Source organism: Calypte anna, chromosome 4B, assembly GCF_003957555.1.
Source record: "Calypte anna isolate BGI_N300 chromosome 4B, bCalAnn1_v1.p, whole genome shotgun sequence".
NCBI lineage: Eukaryota > Metazoa > Chordata > Aves > Apodiformes > Trochilidae > Calypte > Calypte anna.
This window is the reverse complement of record NC_044249.1, coordinates 15,831,108-15,857,999: the sequence shown is the minus strand read 5'-3', so window position 1 is coordinate 15,857,999 and position 26,892 is coordinate 15,831,108. Positions and strand designations below refer to the sequence as shown.

General features: G+C 47.2%; 1 protein-coding gene across 1 annotated transcript in view; it reads left to right on the top strand.

Annotated features, from left to right (window-relative positions):
- Positions 1-8,176: 8,176 nt before the first annotated feature.
- The window catches only part of NAT8L (N-acetyltransferase 8 like), a 28,526-nt gene continuing 9,810 nt past the window's right edge, over positions 8,177-26,892 (top strand). The window contains 6 exon segments of the mRNA XM_030450890.1: positions 8,177-8,341; positions 8,813-8,959; positions 8,962-9,045; positions 9,047-9,149; positions 9,208-9,594; positions 11,047-11,211. Coding sequence (XP_030306750.1) covers positions 8,177-8,341; positions 8,813-8,959; positions 8,962-9,045; positions 9,047-9,149; positions 9,208-9,594; positions 11,047-11,211 — 1,051 coding nt within the window.

The following is a 26,892-nucleotide window of genomic DNA, read 5'->3' as shown; positions in this document are numbered from 1 at the left end:
TCCCGGCCAGGATGCTGAACCCACCTCCCCGGCCAGGCGCAGACCCCACAGGGTGGCTCCGCTCCCACCCGAGCATCCCAGGGCAGCCCCGGGAAGGCAGAAAATCCAACTGCAAAATAGGAAAATCAAGAAGACGGTTCATCTGGCTCCTCTCCACCTACGAGGCACTTTTTGCAGCTGAAAACCTCACCAGCGGCAGATCCCTCATGTCTGTTTTCCCGAGGAGCTGTTTGCAGCTCTTTCAACTTTGGAGTGACTTCATCCTCAGCCCAGACCAGCACAAAGCTATTGATCTTCGGGACATGCAAACCTCCTTCCTTTCCCTGGCTGGCTGGGCTCAGGGCTCAGGGACAGTACGATGCTGGGGTTCTTACCATAAGGCAATTTTTCCAGGGCTGCAGGTTCCTGCTTTCCTGCTTTCTACAGACTTCGTTGTCATCCAGCTCCTGCAGCTCTGATCCTGCAGCTCTTGCCTCTCTTCCCATTGTTGCTTCCCTATCCCCTGCAGCATCAGTTGAGCTTTGTTTTTGATCAAGTTCAAACACACTTGTGAGCCACAGGATGATGGTGGGAGTGTGTCTGCACAGCAGTTTTCATTCTGGTAGGGTGCTCACCTGCTTCCCCAGCTCAACAAACAGCCCCTGTCTGACATGGAGGTTCAGTGCCAGCACCAAGGATGCTGGATCTGATCAGTGGCTCAAGAGTGGCTGACACTGGCTGTGTTTCAGCTCAACTTTATCCAGCCATGACTACAGGAGAGCTTCTTCTCTGCCCTGGCCTCTGTAGGTTGCCAGTCTTTGCTTATCACTCTGGGCTGGCATGCCATGGGCTAACACTGTGCATTATGTGGATTTGCCCAGTAGATTTAGTATAAAAACCTTGCTGTTGTGAAAAGGCCACTGGATCTTTTAAATTTCACAGATTGTTAGGACTTACATTTTAAAAGAGAAATGGTACCCCGAAATCAGAGCATCACCCACTACTATGTGGTGGTCCTGGTCACAGGGGAACATCAAACCTCTCCTCTCGATTTGTAGTGCCTGCTCCATGTAGATAGAAAATTTTCCTGGACCAGGACCTGTGTCCCACAGAGCTTCCAGATCAGCAGGTAAGTGGTGGTGTTCCAGTCACATACACTTTCTTGAAAACAGTTCTTTAAAAAGACAAGATTTCCTTGTGTCTCTCTCCACCCAGTACCCTGCTTTACAGATTTCATGATATTCAGTATTTTCCTTAAAGATATGATATTCAATATTTTCCCCAACAAAGACTTTGGAGCGTGAATGGCTTCCAAACAGAAGGAAAACTCAAAGAACTGATTGCTTCTGCTGCCAAGGTTGTCGCTTCTGAGTGCTCCCATCACCCTTTCCTACCAGACCCACACTCAGATCCCAAGATTTCCCCTTGGATGTTTTAGGACTTATTTGGGATATATTCCTATGGCTTTCCTTAGCTATAACTGCATTTTCTACACTGCTGTGCTCTGGCTGGGAGTTCCAGGTGGTGATGGTGGATCTCACTATGAAAGGAAAGCAGAAAGCAGAGCTAAACCAAGCAACGACCCCTGGAGCCCCATTTTCTGCTTTTCAGGGGACAAGCTAAACCTCAAGATGGCTTTTCATAAACTGAGCTTTGGTAACCTGCCGTCACCCCACAAGTCCACAAAATATCCCCCAAGTTGTTGGGGAAATCCCCTTTTGTGGTGTCTCTTTGGTTTCTTAAAATGGGACTTTGTGGGAGAGAGTTGGGTCCAGAAACTAGAACTTTATGGGAAATATTGAATATCATGAAGTCTGTAAAGCTTTCAGCTCAGGTTGGGCAAAAGATAACTGAAAAATCCAGCTGGGCTGTGGTGTGCTGCAAGCTCTGGAGGGAGGAAAAAAAGGTGGCAGCAAATGCACCCTGAGAGCTGGGAGGGACCAGAGGTATGGTGATATTTTCTTAGTGTACGGGCATAAAAGGCTGAGCTGGGGGAAGGAAGTGGGAAGATGGTGTAGAGTAAATGATGGCTGACTCCAGGAAGGGAGGAACTGTTTCGTTTTGTTTTTTTTTTCCAGAAGTGTTGCAGCTGGGAAGAGCAAGGAGATGTTAAATGATGGGTTTTTTAAAGTGGCAGTGCTAGAAAAAGCAGATGGCTTTCATGCAAGTATAAACCCCACTGTTCTTGGCTTATGAAGGAGAAATGCCCTGCACTTGCTGTGTGTTTCCAGCAATATTGGAGCAGCACACAGGGAAAACTGAAGCAGGTGGGCTTCACAGTGAACTCTGGGCTAAACCTGCTCTGTCTGCTCTAGGAAAAGGGGGACTCCTCCTTCTCCAGGAAGGTCTTCATCTGACTCAGAAATAACAATGTTGTGTGTTTACGTCCTGCTCCAGCAGGGCTGTCCTGTCCCAGCTCTGAACTCTGGGCGGTGAAACCATTCATGAACAGATGTCCAGTGCCCTCTTTGCAGGGAGTGCACCTGAGCCCCCAGCTACCCAAACCATCCCTTGCAGACCCCAGCTGATGGTGCCCAACACCCCTCCACATGCCCATGCCAGTCCCAAGGAGGCTGCTGGGTCTAATGGCATCTGGGTCTAGCAGAGAAGAAAAGCAAGTGTCAGACATCTGAGGGATTTTAAAAGGCTTGAGACTCCCCCAGATAGTGAAGTGGGCTCATGCTGGTGCCCCTCTCTACCAACAGTTCCTTCTCCAGGAGGAGCCCAGGTCTCCCAGAGTGAACATCCCCTCACCCCTGTGCAGAGGGAAGGGGATCCAGGACCCGTGTCCTGGAGCATCAGGGCCGGAGGCATCACTGAGCAGGAAAACTGGAAATACCTGAAATTTTGCCTCAGCTTTTTGCTGAAAGGCATTATGCAAGGAAAGGAAAATCCCAGCCTGGATCAAGTGCTGGAAAAAGCAGTGTAAAATCAGCTCTGACATTAGCCCAGCCTATATAGGGCATGGTAGAGATTGCCTCCCTCAAGGCAACACACGCATTGCTGCTGGAGTTCAGGGCACTCACTGGCCCTTGCAAGCAGCTACAGGGCAGCCTTGCATGCCAAGCCAAAAAAGTCACTTTCCTTTGCTTAGCAGCAGGACCAACTCCCAAATGTAGCCAAAAAAAAACAAAACCCACACCCCAAAACCAAACCAAACCAACAAACAAAAAAAAACAAAAAACAAAAAACGCCCACAAACCAAAAAAAACCAACCAAAAAAAACCCAACCATTTTTACATCTTTTTCTTCCTTATGTTTGCAGACCTCATCTTGGGCAGGGACATTAATTAGTGGCATCTTGAGGTTTTTCCAGCTGTGATTGGTTTGACATCTGATTTCCCTCACCATGCTATAGAATATCCTCATCTCTTCTCTTCTACAATTTTCTGCCTCTTTTTCCTCATTTAGCCTCTCCTGGGTCCGTTTCAAATTCCTTCACCCATTGCTTGCTGTCAGGCTGTAGAGGGGTAAATAAATGCTGCTCATCCAAGACTTGTTAGCCTCTTTTAGAAGACCATAAGGCTACAGCTGCACTTTGGCAATTCTTAGTTAAAATAGTTGCCATTAAAAATGCCAGCAAGATAGCTGTTGGTCAGAAGTACATTCATTAACCTTCCTCTTCTTCTCTTCTTCCTTAGCAAAGATGGACACACAGTGATAGAGTTGTTCATAAGACAGCAAATTTTGCAGTAGCATTACTGGGCTGATCCAAGCAGGTAGCCAAAATTTGGGTGGCTGGAGGTTATTTACAGCAAGAGAAGGATCTAGCTATGGAGGCAGATACTTGTTGCTCGTTTACAAAGAACATGCAAAGTTCCGCACCAAAAAACCCAATTAGCATTTCCTGGCTCACCCCACCTGTATTATTCCCACATGCATAAGAGCTCTTGTGCTCTCAGCTTTTCTCAGGCCACACAAAGTCCTGGTCTCTTTTTTTTTTTCTTCTTTTTTTAATCCGAGCTTGCAGCAATTATAATAACAGGAGGAAAGCCATGTTGTCTCTCCAAGCCACCACACTTAGTTTCAGGAAATACTACTCCTTAACTGAAGATGTTTTAGATCTCTACAGAACCTCTCCTTGTTTGAAAGCATTCCTCATGGCTGCACCCAAATGCTCTAGATAAATCTCCAAGTAATCACTGGATAGGTCTGAAACACAGCTCAGAGTTTAATGTTCATGTCACTATAGTGGAGTTTCTGTTGTAACATATGTCATGGATGTTACTGTACATTAAATGTAAATGTAAGCTCCAAAAACATGGTTCAGAACAGGATAAAGCCATCTGTGCATATGTACACTGTTTGAGAAACATTTGGATTTTATTCACAACCCACATAATTCTTTCTACACAAAGAAGCTGTAGGAAGAGAATCATTTTCAGATACCCCCCAGGGAGAGTTCCACAGCTGAGCAAGTCACCCTGCTCTCTCTTTAGAGACAAACCCAAACACTTTTAGCACGACTCATCTGATCTTTTTTAGAGGTTCACGTTGAGCTGGAAGCCTCTATGCCTCTCCAGGGAATGGTTTTCCCCCTTCTTTAGTGACTGGAGTGAGGGCAGTCAGCTCCAATGCCCAGGCCCACCTGGCAAAGGTCTGTGCTGGTCAGCAGATGCCACCTCTGACCCCTGCTTACTGATTCACTGAGTTTTACAAGTTGGAAGTAGTTTGGCACATGGGGTTTTATTGTGATTGATTATTTGTGGCACCCAGACACCTGCAGGAGGAGGCAGGTGCTGGGTCCCAGTGTACAGCAGGACTGGAGAAACGGGGATATGTGTGCAGTTACTGCCAGGTACTCGTACCATGTGGGTGCTGTGCCAGTGATGGCTCCTGAGCAAAAGAATTGTAGATCCTCAGCCTCAGGGGTCTGTGCATTGGGAAAGGGGCCAGAACACAGTCTCAGTGTGAAACAAGTGACCCAAGGAGGAGCTGCTGCAGAGCTGCTGCAGTCAGAGGGAGTGCAGTGAGAGAAAATCTTGGGATGCTAATTAATCCTCTTTTAGGAAGATATTTATTAGGCAAGTGTCTTACATTGATACTCACATCTGCACTTCAACAGAGAGGCTTTTTCTTTTATCCAGCCCAGCAAAGCAGGAGGATGGGGAGGCTGCTGCAGCCCCATCTGGGTGCTGGTGGGGCTCAGCCCACTCCAGGCATCTCTGGTCAAGTGTGGAAAAAACAATGTAAATTACCAAGGTCCATGTTGAAGAAGAACCTGGAGGTATATGAGAAGAAGAGCTTTAAATTTGGATGCCTTCCTTCCTCACTCATTGATGGAGACATTGCAAAGGACAGGGTGGGAGCCATCTCTGCCAGACAGCTTCATCCTGCTGGGAAGAGCTGTTCCAGAATCACTGCATTAATGTAACCTGGGGCAGTTTTTGCTGTCAACCAGCTAATTGCTGAGGTTGATTGATACAGCCTTGGATGAACAATAGATTGTGGCTGTTTCTAGCATTTGCTGAAGAAGGATAGAGCCAATAACATGATGCTACAATGCAAGGCCCACGCCAGCAGCACCTCTCTCCTCACATAGCAGATACCAAGCAGTGGGTCAAGGAGGTTTGGTGGGGACTTGCCTTGGCATCCCCTGCTTCTTATGTATAGGTTGTCTGCAAGAGTAACTGCTCATCCCAAACCATTTGCTTCATTTGCAGTCACATAGATCTCATTGCTTCAAGAGTTACAGCAAAATCTAGTTGAAAGATTTTTCAAGTCCTGCATAACCCAGGGTTGGACAGGAAACATAAGATTTCAGATCAAGAGCAGGTTGTGAGCTTCCCAGCAAAGAAAGTGGCAATTCTGCTGTACATCTGCTGGGTGTTTCCTACACCTTGTAAATAGGATTGACTGTTCCCAACCCAGGATGAGAGCTGCAGTCTTGGAAAAGATGGATAATGACATTTCCAAGGCTTACTGGTTTGATATGCTAATCCAAAGCAAAGTCAGACTAAAGCAGACCTGCTGAAAGCAAAATCTGTTTCTTACTGAAATACTCAAATGTCCTCAGCCCCTCAGAGCTGCACAATCTACCCCAGGTTTTTTTCCCAGCTGTACCAATGTATCGAGCATCTATACAAGCTCTTTCTTTACCCTGAGCAGTGAGAGCTGCTGAGAGCATTGTCACAAAATCCAGACTCTAAACTGTCCATCTTAATTAAATTAGTTCTATCCATGAGGTTCAATGGTTGGTCATGGCGTGTCAGAGGTTTACCCTCAGGTCCTGGAGGAGCAGGAACAAACCCAAGAGCAAAACCCTCAGTGACTTGGGATGACAACTGTGTTCTTAAAAACTGAAAGCTCCTGGCAGAGCAGTTGCCTTGCCAGCAAGCTGCTGTTAACAATATCCCTTTTTATTCCAGGAGCCCAAATCTGCTGTCTGCAAACCTGACTGGCTTCTGCAATTGATTTCAGACAGGCCCTTGATTTTCACTGACATTTGCTTCGGTCAGTCACAGCTGCTGGCCCCTTCCCCACTCATCCTCTCTACAGACAGCAGCACCCCCAGAAGCTCACCTTCCCCCCCCATTTACAGAGAAAGTTGAAAACTTGGCTTTTCAGCAAGACAGGCAAAGTTTGGCATTCAGACAGCAAGGAAGGACTGAGGAAATCTGTGCCTTCTTTGAGTTACTGCATGATGATGCATAAATCGCTGCACTCCCCTGTGCCTCAGTCCCCTTGCTGTGGCCAAGGATGACAGTACCCCCTCACCCCAGGGGAACAGGGGATATTAATTACTGCTCATAAGATGCTCCAATATAGCAGCATAAATAGTGAACAAGTATTTAGTGCCTTTCTAAAGATAACTGATCTTCAAACACTCATGTCCACAGCCTGGGACTGGAATTGGGAGCTCCCCCAGCTCTTATGTAACTGCGTTAGGATTTTTTTTTTTTTTTTTTAAGGAACTGGTTGTTTTCATTACTGTAGTTATTTCATAAAAAAGCAACGCATCTGACCAGAAAGGACTGAACAAAAATAAATGCCTGGTTAACCCAGGCATATGGAAACTAAGTGTTATTTTAATTATATTTTTGAAACATCAGCCTTCTATCTTTGGCCCACTGCTTTAATAATTCAAAGGCAAACACCGCCCTGATTTTTTTTTGCCCCCTATCCACAGCCTCTCTGCCTTTCCATTGGTGAATTTGGGGCTGCCAGGTATCTCCAGAGTGCAGGAGTCCAACCTATCCTTGCTGAGGCAAGATGTGACAGGGGCATGTGGGGATGCTGCATGTCTCACCTCTCCCTGTGCAGGAATCTCCTTCCTGTGGGAGGCTTTACTCTCAGGAAATGCTCTTTTTGCCAACCCATCCACCAAGCAGCAAGGCCATCACCATATCTATGTCATACCATCTTTTATTATAATCGATTTTGATCTCTGGTTCAGACAGGCATAGACTTTGGGAGCTGGAGGATGCTCTGGATGAAGCAGCAGAAGATGCTGGTTAGGAACAGGAACTCTGGATGCTTGAGCCAGTGGCTATCAGGGCTGGACCGGGCCAAGCCTGCCCCTCTGAGCAGCCTGGCAGCGCTGCAGCACCTGATCACCAGAAGGTCCCTCAGGCACTCCAGGAGCAGCTTCTCACCAGGGACACCCGATGCAGCATGAGCCTGTGGGGTGCTGGCACCGCTCCTCTGGGTGGAAAGGTTTCACCCACAATGTGTAACAGAGAGATCAAGCTCTAGGTTGTAGCAACGATTCAGTCACTGTCCAGCTTCCCGAGGACTAAAACTTACTCTACGGGCTCCCAGAGCAGAAAATCCAGCAGGGTGCCAAGTGACACAGCCTGCACTTACCAACCCAGGGATGCCCCTCTGGGGGATGCAGGGGTGCAGCTTGTAGAGGGAGCATGAGCCTCAATGAGGGGGTGTGCGCAAGGGTACCTCCTGGCACCCTGCAGGAGACACAGATGAAACTTTCGGGGGGGGGGGGGGGTTGGGTGCACCTTGCAGAAGGAGGCACAGATGAAGCTTGCAAAGGGGGTGCACAGAGGACGCTCGCAGCACACTGCACCCCACAAGGTGTCCCCTAGCGGGGGGGGGCACAGATGAAGCTCTCGAGGGACGCACCACACAGAACCGGACGGCGCCGGGGACAGGGGTCCGAGACACCCCACCTCCCCGCCCAGCAACCCCTCCTCTCCGCCCCGTCCCTGCACCGGCCGTGCACAGCGCATGCCTCGGGCAGATGCCGGCCGGTTCTAACCGGGAGAGGCCGAAGCTTTTAGGGTCCTCCGAAGAGCCCGCCCTCTACCCTGCGCGTCCTCCCCTCCCCCCCCCCTCCCCTTTCTCCGCCCCGCGGAGGGGTGCGGAGGTGGCCGCGGAGGGAGAAGTTACCGACACGGGGAAGGGAGTGGGCGCTGAGTTAAGTGGGATTCTATTTGGGGCAGCGCGCCACACACACCTCCCCCCACTCGCAGCGCATTCCCGCGCAGGGTGGCCGGGGCAGGGGAAAGGGAGGGTGTTGTAGGAAGGTGTCTTCCTTCCGCAACCCGCGGAGCACCGCGCAGGGCCGTGGTGAATGACTCACCACGGAGCGGCCCACGCCGCAGCCCGCCGGGACGCAGTGCGACCGATACCGGCACCCCCCGCCCCTCCCGCAACAAATCTGCCCCTTCACCCCTCCCCCCAGCTCCGCTCCGCGCAGCGCCGCGCACCCGCAGCGACTGTTCCAGAAAGCTGTCAGACGTTTGGTGCTATCTCTTTCCATCAATAAATAACACCAATACCAACACCCCCACCACCGCCGCCGCGGACCGGTGGATGCGGGCAAGGATGCGAGAGCTTCCCAGAGGAAGCGGCTCCGCCACCGCCCCCCGCGCAGGGACGCGCCGTAGTAATTTGCAAGGGGCGGTGCAGGGATGGAAGGGGGGGACGGGGGGAGGGTGTTCCGCCCCCCCGATCACATGGCGACCCCGCGCAGCCAATGCTGGGGGCTCTAGGACCCCGGGGACCCGCGTCCCCCCTCCCATCCAGCCCTATAAATGCCTCTCTAAAATGCTGCGGAGCTCCTTCCTCCCGTCCCGCCCGGCTGAGCTGACCTGCGCCCCGCGCAGCCTCTGCCTGGCGGGTCTCCGTCTTTGCTCCGCGCCCCGCTCCTTCCCCCTCCCCTTTTCTTTTTTTTTTTTTTTTTTTTTTTTTTTTTTTTTTTTTTTTCCCTCTCTTTTTTTTTCTTTTCTTTTTTCATTTAATTGTTTGTTGGGGGGTTTTTTAGGTTTTTTTTACATCCCCTCCCATTTTTCTCCTCCGCCCCTTCCCCGCGGCCGGTTTGCATGCATTGTCTGTCTCCCAAGATGGTTTGTGAGACCAAGATTGTGGCGGAAGATCATGAATCAATCCCGGGATCCAAAAAAGACACGATCATTGTTTCTTCCACCCAGATGTGGCCCTCTTTGGCGGGTTCCCCTTCCTCCCCTCCACCTCCCCTCAGCGCCCCAAAAGAGGACCCCCGCCGCGACAATGTCTATATCCGCGAATTCCACCCCTCTGAGCAGGAGGTGGTGCGCCGCATATTTTACGAGGGTATCATGGAGCGGATCCCCAACACGGCGTTCAGGGGGCTGAAGCAGCAGCCACTCACTCAGCTGCTTTACGGGCTGCTGGCGGGTGAGTACCTGCTCCCTTTTGGGGGAGGGGGTTGCGGTTCGGGTTTTTTTTTTCGGCTTTGTTGGTTTTTGTTCTCCCCCTATCCCCTCTCCCCTGCCCACCGGGTCTTCTCAAAATGGTCGGAGAGGCGGGAGGAGCAGCGGCGGACCTGCCGCCCCGGGCGCGCTGCGGCGGAGCGGCCGCGGAAGAGCCGCAGCATCGTGCGGGGCGGTCGCGGAGCCGCAGCAATGCGGCGGGGGCTGGGTTGTTGGTGGTGACGGGGGGGTGGGCTGGGGAGGGGAAGCCTTGAACAGCTGGAGGATGAGCGACCCTGCGCGGATTTTAAAGGAGGGGAGTGCCGAGGTGTGGGTTGTGCAGGGGTGAAGGTAGAGTCGTCCTTGTAGTTATTCCAGGCCTGGGGTGGGGGGCGGTGAAGGGGAGCGGTGCGCCCCTCGCACCGCGCACTGCACCGCCCCCGCGCAACCCAGTGGGGTTTAGTGAGGGGGCTCTCCGCGTGCCGGCGTTGCTTGGAGACGTCCGGACCCGCCAGCGAACCGACACCCCCCCATTGCCTTCTCCCCGGAGTAGGGGGGTAGGGGGTAACCCCTCAGCAGGGCCCGGGGGAGGGGGGGGGTGTCACCTCCTAGAGCCCTATGCCCGAAATAACGCGTGCAAGGTGCCCTCCCCCCGGTGTAAACAATAATGCCCCCCCCCCCAGCGCAAATAATTGCATGACAGTGGAGGTCACGTTATTGATGATGTGTGTCCCCCACCCTCCGAGTGAGCTATGGGCTGGTTTCTCATGCCCTTGCAGGCAGGTTGCACCCCCGTTTCCCTAGCACGGGGCCTTGTGCTGGAGGGGGACTCCCCAGCAGGGAGTTGGGGTACAGGGGTTTTCAGCCGGTGTGTCTGTGAGGATGCCGGTGGAAGCCACCATCTCAGGGGTGTCCGCAGAAGGGACCCCCCACCCAGGTCTTCAGCGGCATCCGGGCGGGCAGGGTGCCTGCCCGGGATTCGGTGCTTTCCGTGATGGGAACAGTAATGCCGCAGTGACAAACACATGGCTGCGGAGCGGCGTGACCGCGGCATGGCTTGTCCACCTCGGCCACGTTCCGGCCTCTCAGGGGAAAGCAAAGTGGGGCCAGGGGTCTGCCTGGCCTGGCCCTCGGTGTCCCCATCAGCCCCTTTCTGGTGGGGGATTTGGTGGGACCTGCTGTGGTGTGAGGGCATCCTTGCCACTGGCTCACAGCAGGCACCCCATAAACTTCTCGGCTATCTCGCCGTGATATGCTGTCACTTAACACGATAATCTTGAGAGTGTGAATTGTACCTGTAACTGCTAATGTATATTTTGTCTGTGCTTGTTTTGTTTGTTGTTTTTTTTATTTTTAAATAATGAGTTTGTATTCCGAAATCAACACTAAATTCTCTTTTCTGACAGGTATCGTTTATTTCTCTTCCTTATCTCCATAGTAATATGCTTTGTTGTGACCAAGTCCTTCCTGCTGACCTGCTGTTTGCCCATCTTTCTGATGGGCATGAGGTACTACTTCAGTAGAAAAGTTATCCTCCACTATCTCGATTGTGCGCTGCATACGGACATGTCCGATATTGAGCAATATTACATGAAACCACCAGGTGAGTAAGAATTCCCCAGAGGGAGCCTTCCCCAGCCCTGCTTGGGGAACATGGCTGCTCCCTGCTGCTGGTGCCTTTTCCTCCCGTCAGCAGCACTGAGCAAGCTCAAAAGTCACCAGAATGCAGCTCTTTAGCCACACCAGACACAAAGCCATGCCAGGGTTTGGTGTGGGGCTCTTTTTGTTCCTTGTTCCCCCTTCCTAAGATGTGTAGTCATCTAAAGCAGCCTCCGTACACCCCTTCAAATGCAGCACTGGGTCCTGTCACTGCTCTGGGGACACTGGGCGTGGATGATGCAGTTATTTACTGCTGGATAGGTCCATCCCAGCCCTTATTTCTGAGTGTGGTATTTCTTTGCTCCTTGCGCTTGGTATTAGCTCTTGAGAGGAGGAGGAGGGGGAGATGAAAGCTCTTTTAGCCCAGATGTATAGAGGAACCTCTTTCAGTTATTGCGCCCATTTTCCCATTTTATTCAAGAAGAGCCTTAATGCAAGTGTTTGGGAAGAATAGCAGGTCATGTATGTAAAGGGATGCTGCCTGGTTTTGATGTGATATGCATGTACATACATGTACAGAACTAAAAAGGTAGTATCTAATGGCACTCTTTGCTCATTAAGCTGTTAAGAATATCTCTCATGTGATGAATTCCTTTTTAAAAAGCAGTCCATTCAGAATTTGTCAGCCAGGGAAGGTGCCATTTCCCTCTTAGCAGGTGTGCCTTGGTGTTGAGGACCAGAAGAAGGCAATGTCTGGGAGATGACTTAGGGTTTGCTTCTGGTGGTCGCTTAGTACTAGAGATGAGCTGGGAGAGCAAAGGCAGTGCCAGTGACTCACCTTAGCTCTTTCTGTCTTCTTGAGGAACCTGCTTTGTTGTTTTGGCAGGTGACTTTTTGCTGTATCATTGCTGTTCCCCAGGTGTGACAGACCTCCTCCTAGCACTTTTAGAGACCTCATAGGAAGTACTGTATCTACAAAACTTCCCTTTGCTTCCCTTCTAATGTGCAATATGGCATTTTTCTAAAATATTCCTCCTGGAATAAAAGTCCCCAAGTATCTTAAATGCTTTAGATCGTGTTTCCCATCATAATGCCTATCTTCTCCAGATCTTGTCCCATCATACATATAGATTGTATTCATTTACAGTGCTTTTTTTGTAAAAATTAAACGACGTGACTTGTTTTTGTAAAGCTCAATCTTCATTAAAGGTGGTGTCACAAAAATAAGGGTTTCGTAGCAACCTCTGTAGAGAGGTTCAACAACATAGCATGCTGGAGAAAGTAATAGGGGACTGCAGTAGAATAAGAATATATGATATAGAGTTATTAGGTGTTTGAGCTGCATCACACATTAATTAATGGCTGGGACTCATATGGTCACGATTCATGGCATAGATTAAAGTGCCTGCATTTGTAACTTTGGTGTATATAGAAAGTAAAGCAATGGACTCAAAGGAAGAGTAAGGACTGCCCTCAATTTGTTTAGGGTCAGTAATGTCATCTGGTTCAGCTGTGTTGCCAATGTGTCTTAGCATTGCTTTTGTTTTGGTACCTAGAGGGGCTGATTTCAATTTTAGAGCGAGTGTGTAGGTTTCAGCTTTTGACAGAATTCAATTGTGTGTAATTTGGCTTCTGCCATGCCATAAAAAGCAGATGTATGGCATTGTTGGTGCTTGTTCATGATGTTGATGACAGTGGTGTTAAGCAAGTTGGCTGGAGCTGTAATTAGGTAAGGACAAAAGAGGCTCTGGGGGCTAAGAAGGATGGATTGGGACTGGGACCACCAGCAATACCAGTCTGACCAGTGCCTGTCTGTGTGCCATGAAGTCTTACGGTACTATTTGGCATAGCCAAGTATGAGGCATGAATCCAGTGGTTTGCTCCTGTTTTCCCCAAAACCACAGTCGCTGGATTTCTTCCCTTTAAGATAACATTCTGAATACAGACAGTTTGGAAAAGCCCATTTTGGAGGCTGCCTGTCTGAACATACAGGGAAAGGCAGTGATGTGTAGTGGTTGTATTACCCATTCTGCCCAAAGGACAGGAAAATAACAATATATATAACAAATATAACAATATAACAAAATAACAAGTTGGCACATAGGCAGGAATTATTGTGGTGAGAATGGGAAGGGCTCATTCTCCTGTGTATTGCTCCAGGTTAGATGTTAGTGAAAGCTTTGTCAGTGAGGTGTTAGGAAAGAAATGGTCACAGCAATGGTAATCAGAAACAGGGCACCAGAAAGGCTGGAGGTGATCAGGGCTTATCTGCACAAGTGAAAAAACCCTAACCTGTTGCAAGTGCAGGTTTGTCTACCTTTAGCTGGGGATATGACCAGGCATCTCCTTGCTCCTTCTTTGGTAAATCTTGTTTACCTGTTTGAATATTTTGTTCTTTGATTTTTGTCTTTCCCCAGCATAAAGAGCAAGGGAAGGGAACCTTTCTGTGGCATGTTTGAGTTCTTGTTTCTTAGGGTAGCAAATGCAAAGTTAGAACTGGGATATGAAATTAGGATCTTGCATCATGATGTGGGTCATGGCTTTGCTGAGGTTTTGCTCTTGGCTTATGTGTTACCCAAGCATGAAAAACTTCCTTGCAGTGGGCTCCTTCAGGTACCTGGGGTTAGGGTACCCTTGTGCAGAGCATCTCCAGCAAGCAGCCTCTATCAGGGCAGGTGTCTACAGTGAGGGAACAATTTGACTATTTAAATGAGTAATTCTTGGTAGCTTTTTCAAAGCACCTGCAAAAGCTGTGGGCCAGTTTTAAAGTCAAGCCCGAAGAGCCTGGTCTGCAATAGGATGCTGTAAGCACCTGGTTAATGATTAGTATTGAACAGACCCAGGAGTTACACTGTATCATGGTTTTCCTTCTGCAGTTTTTTTCTGAAACGTTCACCTCCAAGTTACTGTTTTAAATTTTCTTTGCTGGGTTTTATATGTGCTGACAGTGTTTTTGCAGAAGTACACTAGCCAAAATTTCAATCCTTGTTTTCCCTTGCCCTCTTATACTTATCCCAAGGATCTGGCAGAACGTTTGTGCCAGGGCTTAACTTTGAGCTTGTTCACCATGGGGTGATTTGCAGTTGCTGTTGATTTGAAAGGAATTGTTTGTGTAAGTTCTGTGTTTGGATCTTAAAACAGAGGGTTCAGTGATTCAGATACCATTTTGAGCTCTTTGTAAATTTGCATTTTTCGTTTAAAAATAGCACTTACAGGGATTTTCCTTTTTCATTGTTTTAATTTTTTTTCATAGGCCATGAAAAAAAGGCACTGGGGTGGTAGAAAAGAAAGGAGTTAGATAGTGGGATTAATTGTCAACTAGAGTAACATAGGCTCTAGTAAACAAAACCAAAAACTTTAATTTTAAATAGAGCCCTGCTTCATGTATTTCCCTACACAAATAAGATGAGCACACCTGGAGCATCTTTTATGGTCCGATGATTTTGATGACTAATCAATTTTACAGTATCTCTTCAAGCTTCTGTCCTGGTCAGTTATGCTGTGTGTTTTTAGTGTGTTTGGTGTGTGGAAATTCTTGCAAGGCTGAGGGCTCTGCTGGAGAGCTGGTGGAAACCAGGATTCCTTGCCTCCCATGCAAAGCCACCGTGCTCCAAAAGGAGTGGGGCTGGAGCTTTGGCTGGTGAGCCTGCACGTCTCTCTGCAGTGGTTGAAAGTGTTGTCTCCTGTGTCTGGCTGTCCCAGCAGGGATGTATCCACCACGCTGGATGTGGTGCATGACCCGTCCTTGTCACGTCTCTGTGTTGTGGTGGTGCAAGGACCTGGTGATGGTGGGAGCTGACCTTAGACAGGGTTTTGGGGCATCAGTGATGTGCTGGGTGGCTGCATTGCAGTGCCCGGTGCTGCAGGGCAGGGTGAACAGACGGGTGACCTGGACTGGTGGAGTCTTGAGGGTGTCTGCCTGGTGTGATGCAGCAGATGAAGCTGAAGTGGTGTGTCAGGTCACATTAAACACGCCCCGCTGAGAGCCGTGGCTTTCGGCAGTGGCTGCACATCTGCTGCCCTGGTGCTTCAAGGCTGGAGGGTGCCTCTGGGTGCCTTCTGCTGGGATGGGCTGGGATGTGCATCTTGGTTCTCCTGCCTCTAGCCAGTGGTGAGCAGCGCCTCCCTGTTCTGCTGCCCTGTGTTCCCTGGTGTGTGAGGGTGCAGATGGAGAGCCTGCACTGATACCCCAGCCTCTAGGGGGGACAGGGGCTGCCCTGAGGAAGGGCTATAGGGGGAAGGTTCAGGAGGGTTCAATTCCCAGTGCTCTGAGGTGGCACATTCCTCAGCTGAGCCCAGAGGAGGACAGGTTTTGAGATCACATCCTTCTGCCAGAATGATGCCAGTTGAGGTGGGGCAAGAATTGGGTTGTGAGGAGGCAAGATCCTGTTTGGTTGAGATGTTTGTCTGGATCATGAGCAATTAATTTAGTTGTGCTTTTGGGATGGGCCCGTTGGCAGTGGGTTTGATGCCAGAGGGACAGGGTTTTGTCACCAGAGGAGCTGAACCCAGGTGCTGGTGAGGAGGTGAGTAGCTGGATGTGAAGCCCCATGGTTCCTGCTGAGCTGGTGCTGAGCCCCAGGGAGCTGCAGGGTGAGCAACAGTGAGTTTTGGGGTGCAAGGGAAATACAAGGGCCACCTTGGGAGGAGACCCCTGGCCTGGGAGCTGCAGTTGCTCTGCCATGCCCAGACCCTGCCCAAGCTGGGTGGGTTTCTTCTCCCAACCACAGAGCCCTGGGCAGAGGGGCTGCACCAGAGCCCAGTTCTTCCACATTCTGGGTAATACTCAAGCTGCCAGATAAGGAGGAAAGCCACTGCCCACTGATAACATTGTTTGGGAAGAAAAGAGCAGCTCTTGCTTTGTAAAGAAATGGCTTAGTTACCTGAGGCCAGGAGCAGGCTCAGGGCTGCTGCTTCTTGCTGGAGGAATGCATTTTTTTGGAGAGCCCTGCCCCTCCCAGGGTGCCCCAGCTGGAATCCAAAGCATCCCTATCTTCAGCATTTCTTGTAGGCTGAAGCGCCCTGACCCAAGGTATCTCCCAAAGCCTTGAGCTGGCTGTCTCTCCTCACGCACCCCATGTGGCCTTGGGGAGCCCAGCACAGGGATGGAGCTGCAAAACCCAGGGGAGAGGCTGTGTCCTTATCTCCAAATCCAGGGTTTCCTGGCTCTGCTCACAACCACCGCTGGGAACTGAGATCAGATCTTTGGCTGGTGGAGAGTCTGTCCTGAGGGCATTTTGGGTGCCACATCTCTCAGCAGTTCCAGGAGGATGGTTTGAGAGGACAGGATCTGCAGAGACATCAGCAATCGAACAAGATCAGGATTAGAGACCTTTAATACAGTTTATATCAGGAAGTATTGTGTCTGAGTATTTCCAGGACTGCCCTCCTGCAAGTGGGATGGTCAGGGATGCTGGTGCTGCTTAGCAATTCCTGTTGTTGCTTTTGGTTTCTCTAGCTTAGTGATACTGGAACTTCCTGGTTTAGTACTTTTCCAGGGCAGAGTTTGTTGGGAATCAATAGGAAAAACAACTTGGTTTTCCAGGTGGTGATTTTCGAGATGATCGTCCACTCAAAATGTCTCCAAATCTCAGAGCAAATTTCTGAAAATCATGTATTCCTTCTGTAGGCTTACATCTTTATTCAGGCAGGTTATATTTTATTAACTGGGAAGGGAATGGCTGAAGAAGACTGGGGTGGCTGTGAGCCCCCATGGGCTCCAGGAGCTCACAGCATTGTTTACCAGCACTTGCTTTAATTTTGCACTGGCGGTGCTGGGGATCTGTTACAAACAATTGTGTCTTCTATGCTGCTGCCTTCCAGACTAAAGCAAAAAGAGACACTGCACAGTGCTTTGCAGGTATCTGGTTCTCCAAGGAGCCCAGGGCTTTTTGGGAGTTGTTGTTGCTTTCTGCATCAATGAAACCGAAATCTTCAAAATGTATTTTTAGATTCTTTTTTTTTCCCTTTTATTTTTTTTACCCATATAAGAAGCTGACAAATTGGGACTTTTCCCTGACAGATGGCTAATCAAAGCAAAATCCAGGGGAAAAAAGGGAATCCAGATAGCACTTACGTGCCTTACAAAGTTTCTACTCACAAATCTGTTACATCTAGCAAAGTAATAAGGTTTTTTTCTTGCTGAGAGGCAAGTGAAGTCACCATAAAGCCTCACTGATGTGTGCATCAGAAATGAGTTTGTAGTGGTCTGGTCAGAGCCAGGTAGAAGCTGTGGTATCTGTTACAGATGGCTTTAAGCCATTCATTTAAGTCATCTGTTGACCCATTGGACCCCATCAATCAATTAACTATTTATGAAAACATATACTGTGTCATTCATTGTCTTCTGTAACTGGTTTTGACCAGTGCTGCTTTTAAGAATTGAAATTCTTATTTTGCACAGGATAATTCTGAAATTTAGACCTGGGACTCCCACAGGTTGGGGCCAAACTGGCTTTCTGTTTAAAAACAGGATTCTGTGGGTGAAAGCAGACTTTTCAAAATAAATAACAGGGAACATGTATTGCAGGTATATTTTTAAGTGGCTACATGAGATACTGGCATTTGAAATTGGATTTGTAATGGTATAAACAGTAACAGAAAAATACAGCACATTAGTTGCACATTAGCATGTAGTTTGCATGTTCTGCTTGAAATGATAGCTTGCAAGTACTATTTGTTACTTAAAATTCATCTGTTTCTAGGATTTATCCAGGTGGCAAAGCTAAAAACCAGACATTTTGTGAGGAAATTATTTTTACACTTGGCAACAGGAAAATAAAAGGGAGGGTTGTTTTGATCTGAATTAACCTGATTTACTACCTCTGTTTTTTTCACTATGAAGAAGCAAAAATCACACCCAAGTATATATTTTTAAAATGCTGATTACAGACAGACATGATGTGCTTTATGTTTGTTACCTCCAGGCAGGTCCCTCTATTTTTTGTATGGCACTATTAAATCTATACTGAGCCAGCACTGGGATCACCTTGTATCCCAGACCTTGTTTAAATTATATATTTAGGCATTTTATATCAGTGTGTTAGTTAAAGAGGTGGTGTTGAGGGGGACCATCTCTAAAGTCCCAGCAGCCAGCACATCCCCTTCAATCCCAAGGAGGACTGAGCTGTGCACAAGTATTCTGGCAATGGGGTATATGTGCAGGATTAGTGCCAGCCTGGCTTTCCTTTGTGTTTTTGTGTTCTTTTTCCCAGCTGAAGATATTTGGTGAATTTAGGGCAAATGTGTAAATTGTTCTGAATTGACCAAGCTTGCATTTTTAAGTAAGCTACTTGCCTAGATTTATCCTTGATCACCAGTAATTGCTATATGAGGTGCTCTCACTCTCTTGCCGTTGTGCTTAAATCCTGACTTGGAAATCAGATCAGAGGTGCAGGTTTATTTGCTTTTTCCAGTTGCAGCCCTTGGTCTCTGTGCTAACAGTGGTAATTGAAATGGGGGGTGAGGGACCAGCTGTCCAGCCATGAATGGCTCCTCAGTGCACATCACATGCAACACTCATTTCAGGAACCAATCAGATAATAACATCTACTATTGGGAACCAATAGTGGTTCCTTGAATTTTTAAATTATTTTTTTCCCCATTTTTTTCCCCTATTCCTTTCTCTGCCACAGCAGCTCTTTATTCCACTTATCCAGTCCTGTGTCAAACCACAGTGTGTGCATTTTCTTATCCTTTGAATTCTGCTTGGCTCTCTTGTCCATCCATGTGTTCAATTCTCCAGTGGGTTTGTCTGGTCTTGTTCTTGCTTCATTCATCAACTCCAGCATCTCCTGAGAGTGGTGGTCCCACACCCCAGCATCCTCTTTGTATCTCTGTGATCTTCCTCCCATTATGCTTTTGAATTTGTCCCTTTGCATAATTTCATTCTGTAAGGACTTCTGCTTCTTCATTTGGTGTTTAGATATTTTGCATGGTGAGCACAAGTATTTCTTTTTGTTGGTAGAATACTCAGAATAACAAAGTCGAGAAAATAAATAGAAGTCAGCAGCACCAGGATATTGTGTCTGCAAAGCTGAAAACAGAATGCGTCAGTGCACAAACCCACATGTCAGGGATGGTGGGGGAGAACATTTTGCCTAAAGGCAAATGAACTGCCAACAAGATTTCTTAAACCTTCCTTAGAACATCTGACCTTCATCACTCCCAAATATATCTGGGCATTGCCTATTGATCTTTTCTGTTACGATTTTTTTCCCTAAACCCCCCCTTATTTCCTTTTAAATACAACATATAAAATCATAATTGCTGTGGGAATACAGAAAAAGATTAAACCAATGTAGTTTGCTGAGATCAGGGCTTTTTGTTCTTTTTTTGGAGGTGCCAAATCTGTTCGTCCTCCCTGTAACTAGATAACAGCATCAGAAACACTGTGTAACACTTCTAGTGGGAATCCAGGAAAGACCTAAATCTGTAGTCTTTCAATTTAAAATAACGTTACATAGTGGAACTGCAAAGAGAAGCTTTTGAAAATAACCTGGTTTGGACCACCTGCATTTTGTAAGTGCTGAGCAATTTTGAATGATGGTTTGTTAGAGCACTAAAAGCATGGCAGACACCTGGCTGCTGAACTGCACCATTTTGGTAAAGTTCTTGCTATTGGAATTAAATAAGTATTGGTGGGATTTGTTAAAAAATAGAGAAAGCAAGGAGGGGCAGGAAGGTACTGTACAAAGGGAATACTAATAAGAGAATTTTCTTAAATCCAAACTTTAAAAGGTATGTTTGTAAAACAGCTTTTGCTGCCTGTAAATTCAATTAGATTCACTTACTGGCTATGAAAATACATGTCTGGTGTGGTGCAGAGGGTAACATCAAGCTGTGCCTCTCAGGCAGTGATTTTCATTTGGGAATAAGGCATCATCAGGTTTTACAGGGCTTTGTTTGAGCCATGAGTAGTCTTAAAAGCCACAAAGCATCTACGAGGATTCTTGAGAAGTGGGAATACTTTTTCATGGGTAATTCAGCTAAAGATGAGTTCAGTAAAATTCTAAAATGAAACAAAAAACTACAAACAAAGTCCCAACCAAACCACAAAACCCCCTCATTCAGTGAGACTGAACTCTGGGACAGTTTAGTTTAAAGATGCTGTGGAGTATTTGCATTTACTTAGGGGCATCCATTGGTATCCAGGTGCTGTTTTGATCTTTATAGGAGAACTGAAGGAGATCTATTTGATGGAGTGATTTGATGGCATAAACCTTGGTTTTGCTGTGTGCTATCAGCTTCCTGCAGGATGGATTTATGATGTTTTAGGGAAAACTGGTGCATTGGAAGGAGGAGGAGTTGCAGCTGTGAACCTGCTCTTGGTTCTTCACTCTGCCCTGTCTTAGCATCAGGTATGGGAGCTTAGTGTTACTCAGTGTTGCCTTTGTAGTTGGGTAAATCCACCTGATCCTCAAAATACTGCATTTCTATCCAGGTTTGTGTGGATTTGCATCTCTTCTGGCTGTGGTTGCTGTTCCCATTTACAGGTCAGTCCTCTTCCTACAAGTACCCCACAAATGCTTGTGTTCACTGACTGATGAGACCTCTCCTTTCCCAAGCCTTCAGCACACTGCCCTTCATTTGCCCTGTGTCTCCCCAGCAGAGTGAGACCTGGCCAGTCACCTACTCAGTTCATTGATTTATTTGGCAAATCTCTCAAATCCGTGGCTCTCATGACTGGTATGAGGGCTCAAAGGGGTTCCCATCCACATGGATGTAGGATGCAAGATGTTGAGTGATGGTCATTACAGGAGATCTGGGAATAACTGAATTAGGTTTTTGTAGGCATTCTTTGGCCTCACTCGTTTGGCATGGTAGTCTGAACATGTAGCTAAGTTGGTGGGTTTTCTTCTTTTTTAGTTTGAGATGTGTAGAGATTTACACATCTAATTTTCATTTTCTGTTAATGCATCATCCACAGCAGTTCCATTGTCTGTACCCAACAGATGTTCATGTATTTATGGATGTAGAATTTTTTTTGACTGCCACATTAAATAAATGTTCTGGCTTCAGTCTGGAGTAGTGGAGCTCAGTAGAATTATAACCAGGGCATATTGGCCTTGAGGGACTGGAGGAGAGTCAGAGCCACATTACTTTTAACACCAGGGAGATGTTTCCACCCTGTGGGGCAGTGCTCTGGCTTTACATGGAGCATTGCCACCAGTTTGCTGAGAGTTAAAAATGGAATTGATCCCTGGTGATAAAGCTTGGCACAGGGTGGAAGGTTGTGGTGGTTGGAAGGGGACAATATTGAGGCTGCATTGGTGACTTTTGTTTCCTCTATTTACGTGGCAGAAGGAAGTGAAATCTGCCTGACTGTTTCAGTCTTCACCCTCCTTGCTGTACCAGGCTCCAGCAGCACTGGGTAGATGATTTTATGCTGGCAAACACATGTGGGACACAACCTTACAGCAGGGCTGAGTTTGGTATAAATATAACAGCCTTCCAGATGTTAAATATTCACAGTAAATCTAGAAAAATAAGAGGTGGTAGGCAAGAAAGGTGTTAATTTACAGTGAGATTCTGTGATGGGTTGGCCATAGCAGGTGGTACCTGAAGGGCAGTAGGTTGCCTTCCCAGGTTCTTCCTGATGGGAAAAGCTTGTGTTTTTTTGAGAAAAACTGTTGCAGTAGTGTCCCTGGGGGTCCTAGCTGTCACAACAGCCTTGTCATCTCAGAACTAAGGTCCTCAGGCACCACTTCAGAAGGAACTCAGCACCTCCTGCAGCCTGGCTTTACAAGTTCAGTGGGACAGGAATGCAGCTGCACCCCCCTCTCCTGTTTCTACCTGACCACCAGGGTCACTAACTGGATGAGGTGTGGAAGGGTACAGGCATCAGGAGGTGCCTGCAAGTGTCAGTGTTTAGCCCCTCAGGGTTTGGTCCCATGGATTGGGCTATGTGCCTCTTTTCCTGCCTCTTTTCCTGCCTCTTTTCCTGCCTCTTTTCCTGCCTCTTTTCCTGCCTCTTTTCCTGCCTCTTTTCCTGCCTCTTTTCCTGCCTCTTTTGGAAGGGGGTGGGCTGATTGGTATGTTGGAGAGAAAGGAGTCTGGTGTTAAAAAGGTGATGGTGGTGGTAAAAGCACTTAGGGAATACTAGGAAGGTTTGCCAGTTATTTATTCTTTTATTTGTATGGTTCAGGAGTTGCATTTGCTAAAAATGGAAACATCAGTCCTGAAGCATCACCTCTTGCTTTGAATGTCAGAAGTGCATAGCAGACACCTCTCCCAAAGGAAAGGCCTGGTATTTTGGCATGATACAGGTAGAAATTGCTCTTCTGTTTCATTTTGGTTTTTTCCATCACCTTCCATGCCAGGGTAAGCACCTTCCCAGGGACATGGTTCTCTCTTGAGGGCAGCAGGATAGATGCTGCAGGTTTGGTTGGTTGACCAAAGCCTTACCAGCTTTATTGTAATTTCAGTTCCCTTCTAAGTCATCTACTCCTTACCTTACCTAGAGGTTAGTGTATCAGGTTTGACCCATCAGGTGGGGAGCTCATAATAACAGGTCAGAAAGGGCTGGTCCTGATGAGAAGCACCCAAAGAAGTGTCCTTGGTGAGTAGCTGAGGACAGAGGTAGTGAGCTGTGCCTCAGTGTCAAGCTCCCCACTCCCCTCTTGACCTCTTTGCAATGGATTTTGGGGGCTTTTCTTGGTATGGCAGAGGGTGACTATTCATGTGCTGTGGTATGATGAGGGTGACTTGGTTGTTGGATGCCTGAGCTCTGGGAAGGGTGTGTGTTTGTATGGGCAGCATAATTTCATCCTGCTGATCTAGAAATAGGAAGAAATATTTGCTTGTGGTAGGCTCAAGGAGGTCAAACCATATATCAACTGACTTCAGCTTTTAGTTTATGTGCCCCAAACCTTTTCTTTTTCCCCCCCACCCCACTCTGTCTCCCTTTACATTGAGTAATGAATTCCTCACTGTGGTTTCAGAGAAAATACAACTCCTTATGAGTTGCTTTTTCACTCCTTTAGATTGTCAGTACAATGGAAAGCCAGAGGCTGGTGAGGTTTGATTCATTGTGTTAACAGTAAGGGAGGATTCTTCTGTGAAACTCAAGTCATCTGCAGAACGAAAGGCTTGGAGAGGAGCAGAGTTATATATAAATGTAGTTAGTTTAGGAGAGCGTCCTGGTAGCTTCTTTCCTGTGCATCATCTGGTGAAAGGCAGTCAGTATCCCTAAGTCCCTGGTATGTCACAGGAGGGAAAGCAAAGGGAGATGTCCTGTGGTCTGAGACTTTTCCAGTCTGCACCATAAATATTGCTCACTGCTGCTCATCATTTCTGTTCCTTGGCTGCTGTGGTAGCCAGGTCCTTGTTCAGAGGCTTATGAGGGCAGCAGGAATGTGTAAGGGGGAAGAAACCCATGGTCAGAACCACTGAAATATGCTGTACAGCACATTCTGGCTGGATATGTGCATCCTTTACATGACCTATGATTGAATGTTGTGCTGTTGCCTATTTTTTTTATCATTTCTCTACTTTCCAGGTGTGGGTTTGGGTGTGTTTGTAGAACCAATCAGCATCTGCACCAGCACTTGGGAGCCCCATCCCATCTGTTGGTATTATATATGCTTTAAATGCAGTTTATTAACCTGCCAGAGGTGACCTGTTCCCAGATCTGCTGTCCTTGGTGCCCCTACAAGTAAAGTGAGCATTATGTGGGGGGTTACGGGATCTTTTGTCTGCCACGTTTTAAATATACAAATATTTGTAGTCCCTCCCTTTTTGCTGTAGGCAGGTGATCTGGCTGTGAAGTAGGGGAAACACCTCTCAGCCTTGTTTTTTACTCTGGTTTAAAGAGCTTGCACACACAGATGGGTGTCTTGGTTTGGGCCAGGATACAGGTGATTTTCTGTCTTGTACTTTTGCTTTCAGCTAAGTCCCTTGTAAGTAGCTGCACTTGCACTTGCTGAAGTTAACAGCAAGTTTCTCAGACAGTGTCTGCTTCTAGGACTGATAGCACTCGATGTTTATAGTTACAGCCAGAGCCTGGTCTGCAGAGCCAAGGACACTGCTCAGCTCTGAGGAACATTTTGCCTTCCAGAAGGAGAGAAGGAGTAAAAAGGTTACACCTGAAACCCTCCTTTGGGGAGGAATGGACAAGACAGATGCCAAAATTGACCAGAGTATTCTATCCCATGTACCTCATACTTAGTATAAATTTGAGGGATCCCTTTCCTTGCCTTCCTGCTTCCCTTTTTTTGCCAGTCCCTGTTTGCTTCAGCATCCTGGGAGGATTCCATCCATTCCTTTGCCTGTGGTCCTGATCCATACCAGCCTGAATCTGTGTGTTCTGCCTCCAGTTCCCAACTGCTGCTGACCCCAGGATTCCAGCCTGGACTTTCCCAGGCTGCCCTGCAGCCTCAGTGGGGATGTGAGAGTTATTGGGGGAAAGGGGGGAGGAACGTGGTATCAATTTTCCTGTATATTTGTATATATTTAGTAATTTTTCCTATTTGTCATTACTGTTTCATTAAAGTTGTGTAGTTTAGTTTCCAACCCATCAGTCTCTCTCCCTTATTCTCTCTCCTTTCTTTATCAGGGAGGGGAGGGGCATTGATAGAGAGCATCTGTCATTTGGTTTAATTGCCAAGCTGGTGTTAAACTATGGCAATGGGTTATTCTGTTCTAACACGTCATTTTGCCATACCCAAAGCTTGAACCTGCATCTTGGGTACAATTCCTCTTGCCTACCTTATTCCTGGCTAAAAGAAATTGTGGTGAGCTGTGGAGGCTTTTGCTGGGGTCATTTGCAGAAGAGGGTTTCTCCTGGAGAAAGAAACCTTCACCTTAAAGGTTGTTGACCCTGATCAGAGCAGCATAAAACTCCTTGGAAATCCTTGTAGAGCTCAGAATTGAAATTATTATTTAACCTTAAGTAACTACAACATTATTTTTTCCCTTCACTGTGAAGCATTTGGTACAATACCTGTGTAGATACAGGCACTTCTATTGAAGTAAAGGGAATCTTGGCTAAATTTAGACCAGACGAGTGATGATGGATGGTGAAAATTAGACTGAGTCTATCCATTTTCCTTGTATGATTTATGGGTAGGCTGACTGCTAAGCTAAAACAAAATCATTTGATGATTACTGCTCAGTGCCTTTCTGCAGAAATGCATAAGAAATAAAAGTCAGCCAGCAGCTAATGAAGTCTACAACATCCAATAAATGTCAAGTTTCCAGTTTTTTTTCAGTCTTTGGAAGGGGAAAGTGCTGTAATGCAAGTTCAGTACCTTTCTGAAACCAATAAAGCCAGATAGTGAAAGATTGATGTAGAGGATGGAGACCAAGCCTTAACAATGTCCTTTTAAGGAGCTGGCTTAAAACACAACCAGCAACACATTTTCTCTTGTAAACTAATTAAACTAAGAAGCAGCTAGTTGCCAGGTTAGTCTTCTAAGTGTTTTATGTGAGGGTGCAGGCTATCAAGGCTGGCAGAAGGATTTGTCTTTTTTTTTTAAATTTAAACTTCTAGCAAAAAAAAACCCCACACAGTTGAAATTCTAAATGGTTGATTTACTTAAGGTCTGACTCTGCAATTGATGGGCTTAGTGCAGCTTCTGGATGCATAGGAAATATCTACTCTGAAAGTACTTTAACTACTTTTCTTTCTGGCTTAGTGTGTTTGTCCAGGCCAGTCTGTTCTGCTGATCCAGCACCACTGAGCTGAGACACTCCATCCAGTTAGCCCTGAGGACACTGCCAGGCCAAAATCAGAAATTCTGGTCTTTATCCACTCCTTTAAGTTATTTAATTCTTTGTGTATTGATAGCAATTGCTCACATGCAAAAAGCCCAGGCAATGCCTGGTTTCTCAAACTGTGCTTTCTCTTAGTGACCCAGTGGCTGCATTGGTGGTTTTGTCTCTCCATTCTCAGTACTGTCTCCTTTTCAGTAGCAGAGAGCAGGGTGATGGACCAGGCTAAACACACCCTGATAACCAGGGGACTTCTATTCCCCCACAACAGATTCTGCAGATTTTTCTTGAACAGTTCTTCCACATTTGCTTTATTACCTTGTTTGCACTTCAAGTGCATCAGGGCCAGCAAAAAAAGCCAGATAACAGATTTTGAAGTCCTGCTGTTGCACTTCTTAAATATAGCACCCTCTGAGATGTGCTGGAAGGGCTGTCTTTACGCTGTCTGCAGCATTGCCTGGATTTCTAGCTGTCTCATCGAAAGCTTGTTCCTGAGATGTGCCCAGCATCTCCCAGGGCTTTGCAGAGCTCCCCGGGTGCTGTCATGGGTGGTGACACTCCAGGTGCCACAGGACTGAAGCCTGTTAAATCAACCTGTGAAGTGTCAACCTGACATAAGGTTTAGCCTCTTAACAGCTTGCGTTGGTTTGGACACTCAGGCTGGGTCCTCCTGAATCTTAGGAGTAACGTGTGGATAGGAGCTGTCACATAGGTGTTTCAGAGGCTGAGGTTTAAAATAAAGGCTTTAAGAAGATTAGAAATGCCTGCTGGGTTACATCCCTGGCAGTGGAGCAGGAGATGCTATTTAGGACAGCATCTTTCTGAAGTATGTTTGCTGCAGAATGTTTTTTCTCCAGTTAGAATATTAGAGTGAAAGTAAACTACAGCTGTCTGTCACTGTCTTGGGGTTTTTCATAGAATCCTAGAATGGTTTGGGTTGGAAGGGACCTTAAAGATCATCTAGTTCCAATCC